The sequence below is a fragment of the Lepisma saccharinum genome, chromosome 28 (genome assembly GCF_977018435.1).
Source record: "Lepisma saccharinum chromosome 28, izLepSacc3.1, whole genome shotgun sequence".
Classification (NCBI taxonomy): domain Eukaryota; kingdom Metazoa; phylum Arthropoda; class Insecta; order Zygentoma; family Lepismatidae; genus Lepisma; species Lepisma saccharinum.
The window spans coordinates 22,487,362-22,492,592 of record NC_139256.1 but is presented as its reverse complement, the minus strand read 5'-3'; the positions used below and the strand labels follow the sequence as shown (position 1 = coordinate 22,492,592).

At 40.6% G+C, this 5,231-nt stretch overlaps 1 protein-coding gene across 1 annotated transcript; it reads left to right on the top strand.

Annotated features, from left to right (window-relative positions):
- The first annotated feature begins 290 nt into the window (after positions 1–290).
- LOC145980980 (uncharacterized) lies at positions 291–4,083 on the top strand. The gene is made up of 3 exons (XM_083114070.1): positions 291–376; positions 2,596–3,001; positions 3,778–4,083. Exons 1-2 carry the CDS (start codon positions 362–364, stop codon positions 2,959–2,961), a joined length of 381 nt encoding a protein of 126 aa, XP_082970196.1. The 5' UTR covers positions 291–361; the 3' UTR covers positions 2,962–3,001; positions 3,778–4,083.
- Positions 4,084–5,231: the final 1,148 nt, after the last annotated feature.

Sequence of the window (5,231 nt, the reverse complement as noted above, 5' to 3'; positions counted from 1 at the left end):
GATGTAACTTCCTCAAAAAAGAAAGAAAGGTTATGTAACGGGTGTTAAAGTTCGCCCGTCATCCTCACGATGTGGCACTCGGAAATCTTGTACCAGAAAACTTTCTCCAAAGCCGCTGGACCACTTTCAACCTCAACCATCTTGCGGGTCATCTTCCTTCAGCCTCTGTTGCCTTCCCTGTGAGGCTATTAAGGCTCCCGAATATATCGTTGGCCAATGGGGGGGCAGGAGGGGTTATGTCTTCTGTTGATGCAGGGAAAGTTCATCTTCCCCTCAGGACAGAAGATGGCCCGATATAAAACTGGAATTGACCGCTGGAGCTTGAGTTACTCAAGCGGTTATTGTTTGAAGTGTGTGCACTATGAGGATCTTGGTGGTAAGTGTTATCGAGGACCTTTTTGTGCGTGTTGGACTACTTTGGAAGATCAGCGACCAATGGGTGGTTTCGGCACCCAAGAATCGTATTTTTTTGGAACTCTTCTTGCCGTTTATTTTATCCACAGGATTGTAACACAAAATCAAAGTGGAAGGAGACACTTGGAAAGGGAACCTTGGTCTTCGGTAAAAGTATCATCGCGTCAGAAAATCACGGAAAAATCTGTCGACATGGGTGCCCACAAGGAGGTTCATGGGGGAAGGCTGATTTCCCCACAAAATTAAAATATTGCTTACTTATAGTACTCAATGCATGGATGTCATCCAGTGAGAAACAAAGATAGAGTTACCCTCACACAAAAGCAGGCCTTCAGTTTGACGTTATCATGTTCCTACAACACCCTAGTAATAATTAACATAAATTACTGTGACTAAAATGAAATTATGTGTGTTTAATATATAATTTTAGGTTCAAATTCACTTTCCAAAAGACGTGGCGCCCTCTACCGGACGTCCACGTCTTTCTGTTCGTCTTTCTCCAGATTTTCACCTTTCTTTGTTTCGGGATCTATTTTGTATTTATTATTCTGTCACTTTTTTGTTAGTTCTATTATTCTTGCAGTATCTCCGTTTTAGGTCTTGTTTTCTCCTTAATTCTTTCTTTCTCGCTTTCTTGTCTTAATTTATCTCTCTGTGTCCCTTTGTTCCTCTTGACTCCTTTTGTTTGGGCTATTTTTTAAATCTTTCTATTGTCCAATTAGCTTTTATTTCTATTCGTACCCCCCCCCCCACTCTATCTCAAAACCTTAATTTTTCGGATGATGCGTAAACATGTTACACAATTTTCAATATTACACAATTAGTCCGCTTCGGAATAGTTTTTCTTTTACTCCCACCATTAGAAAAAAAATCTGCTGACACCCTTGTCTGTCAAGTAGTAGTTTGAATTTTGCTTTAAGTGTTATTCTTGCACATATACTGTATAATCGTGGCTGACAGTTTAAAGTGTGATCCGAACCACTATGTGCCTCCACCGTGTATCAAACCCAGAGCTTTTGATCACAAGGCGACGACGTTACCAGTACGCCATCTGGTAGGTCTAATGTTTCAGGTAGATATTATAAATTGCAGTTGTGCACCATAAATATATTTTGAAAACTGTAGCAGCCATAAATACTTTAATAACGGTCACAGTCATTTTTACGGTAGTTGGATAACAGCGGCAATTAACGGCCTTAGACCGTAATTTCTTCAGTCAACCAACATCTTACAGTACCCAGTGGGGCAGATAGTGGTTCGAATCAAGGGGTCCCGGGGTCGATACCCGGTGGAGGCACAAGTGGTTCGGATCCCACTTTGAACTGTATATCCAGTCCCGATTAGCCTTACTGTTCATAAAGTGGACTTAAGACAATAATTCAATCAATCAATCAAACATCCCCGTACAGAGGGATGCACAAGTATTGGTCGGCAAATTGTCCACAGCTATTTCTTTTTAACCTTTTCCTTGCATCCTATGTGTTTTTAAGAATTAGATTTAACCTGTGCTGGTGCAGAAGTTGTCAGCAACATGTGTGACGTTTTGTTTCAATTCTTGAAGCTCTCTTTGGGTAAAATAAAGTGCATGAACATGATGATGGACAAGTTGCTAGTTAAAATGCGTATGCATCACACTGTACTGGATCAGACAAATTGACAGTGAATAAACATTGTACTAAGAATCACCTTATCAGAAACTCACTAACCCTATACGTTTGATTTTAAGGGAGGTTTACACTTACCTCCTGCGTTCGTTACTCATTTAATTTGAAAACAAAATTTCGATATGGACTCTAGCCCCATCAGCTCTCCCCCCTGTATCATCTACATTATCTTGTTCACAATCTTCCTAAAGGGCCTCCCCGATGGCGCAGTGGTAGCGTCGTCGCCTTGTAATCAAGGGGTTCCGGGTTCGATACCCGGTGGAGGCACAAGTGGTTCGGATCCCACTTTAAACTGTAGGTCCAGTCCCAATTAGCCTTACTGTGCATAAAGTGGACTTAAAACAACAAATCAACCAACCAACAATCTTCCTAAGTTTTTAATTTACCATGAAGAGGGAAAGATCTAATGTGCAATGCCTGAAAAACGTTTAACAAGAAATTGCAATTAATTCTTGAATATTCTAGATTATTACCATCCACAGACTATAGGTACAGTCTTCCTCGTCCTTTATTCCAGATACTTGCAGCAATTACCTTGGCCTTGGCCAATGAGAATGCCCAAACCACAAGGACCAAGAGGGGCATCCTCTACGGTGGCTATGACTTCGGATGGCCGAGCTTCGGCTACGACTTCGGCCTGAGTTATCCGTGGGCGTTCGGTTTCCCTGCGCCACTGACGACCACCTTCATTGCCGCCCCGGCCATCGAACCACTGCCTCTGATCGCCCCTGCACCGATCGTGAAGAAGACGCTAGCCATTCCGGTGATCAAGGTGGTCGAAACTCCTCCAAAACCAGTATACAAACCGTATGGCTATGGAACTCCCAACAGACATGATAGCTACTCCAATAAACATGATAGCTACTCCAGAGGAGGTTACTAGGAGACTGGGATGCCCGATGGACACAAGCTCGTTGCTGCAGGTGGGTTTAATGTTTAGCTGCAGTGCGATATTCTGAGATCTGAAGCGAGGCACACCCAGCTTGCAACAAGCGTCAAAACTAAATGCTGAGAGCTCTAAACCTGACCTAACCTAAAAATTCCTGACCTGAAATTTCGCATAGGTCTAACATTGGATGTGTGGCAGTGACGTATACTGAGTACAAGGTGTGGGCTATCTCACTACGTCAAGTGGTCCTAGGCTATGAATAGAGATTAGTTTACCAACTCATAAGAAATCAGGTTTGCCAACTCATAGGAAATCAGGTTGCCAACTCATAGGAAATCAGATTGCCAACTCATAGGAAATCAGGTTTGCCAACTCATAAGAAATCAGGTTGCCAACTCATAGGAAATCAGGTTGCCAACTCATAGGAAATCAGGTTGCCAACTACAGAATCACGATCATCATCATCTCACTGATATGAATAATTTTATATACAATTTCTGATAGATTTCTTTCCTTTATTTCATTATCTAGACTTCAGGCTTCGCAGGTAGCTTAGTTAACCTAGAATATACGATCCTGATGTGTGGTTATGTTAGAAGGGCCAGATTTTGTTTGGCGTTTGTAGAATTTGTGTGTGAAAAATTACCGAGCCTTAAGTCTGTGGCTGCTGTAGTGTCAGAGATAAATGAAAATCACCGTCTTCAAGCTTTTTGTCACTGTGTCAGATTCCAACACCCTACAGATTTTTCTAATGGCTCAGATTATGTGCGAGGGTTGTTCTTATTGTTAATGCAAATTCTTTTCTTTCAGGTTTTGCAATCATGTACCTCAGTCCAATTCCACACGGAGCCCAGGGCCATTGCTGAATAATTCAGTTCACCGAAGCGTCTGCTGCTGCCATTAACAATAATAGTCACTCATGTAAACAGTGGCGTGTTCATGAACTCGGCGAGGAGGGATATACCTCCAATATTTTACCTTTTTTCTCACCGCCCATTTTTAAAAAAAAAAATTAGGTGAAGTGAGAGGTTATGCCCCCACCACCCCCTACCTGGACACGCCACTGCATGTAAATATTGTACATGCAATTTTTTCATATGCATAAACACTTTTTATACATAAGTGGATATTTATTTAACTTGCTTTCAAATTGCCAATGGTGTGACGATGATGAATAAGTGAAAAGGGGGTATATTTTCAGGGGGGTAGTTGCAATTAATATAATATACCCCTACTTCTAACCACTGTACTTGGCTTGATATGCTGTATATGCGCCAATGTTTTAGAGGCTGGTCCTGTCTCCAGCAGTGGCGGCGATTTAGTGCCAAGGAAGAGGGGGGCAAGGAAAGTTAACTTTCTCTTGGTACACAATGCTTAACATTAAGAGGCCGTAGTTAGGGAGACGAAAGTTTGTTGGGGATAACAAACTGTTGCCCCCTTAACCCCTAATCACCGCCACTGGTCTCCAGAGTTGTGTATTTTTGCAAAGTGGTTGGGTTGTACCCGAATACAGTATGTGTTTCAGGTAGGCGTTAATGTGATTAGTCAGAGAATAATAATATTAATAATAATAATAATAATAATAATAATAAAAGAATGTCTGGGAGTATATAATTTAGCGGTGACCGAGGTTCCACCTCGAGCAGCTAGCGAAGGCTATAGCAACTTGGAGATGCAGCTATTATCAGAAATGAACATGTGAGTAGGTTAGGTAGGTTAGGTTTGGTGCCGTTAACGTTATTTTGGACAACAGGTAAGGGGGCCCGCAGGATTTTTTTATCAGGGGGGCAGTCACATAAACTTATACTATTATTATTAATATTATTATTGCTATTATTACTGAAATTATTATTGTTATTATTATTATTTCATTACTACTACTACTACTAAAGTTTTTTAACACACATTTGTAATTTCCATATTCTGTATCTACGGTATATACAATTTGCATAACTGTATACTTAACATTAATTAATGTAGGACAAAAAGCTGTTTTTATAGTTAGTTTTCAGTGTAAAATAGTAGAATGTAACCTTACTTGTAACAATACTTCATATAATAATAACAACATCATCAATAGTAGTAATAGTTGCTGTAACTTACGGCCTATAACTTTAACTATTTCTAGAAATCTCAGGCCCGTAGCCAGGGAGGGGCGGACTCAGCCCCCTTGACATTAGTTAAAACTATTTTTTGTATAATTTGTTTGCAATGGAAAGTGAAAATGCAGAGAGCAGCTATTACATTCATTCATCTTGTTTATA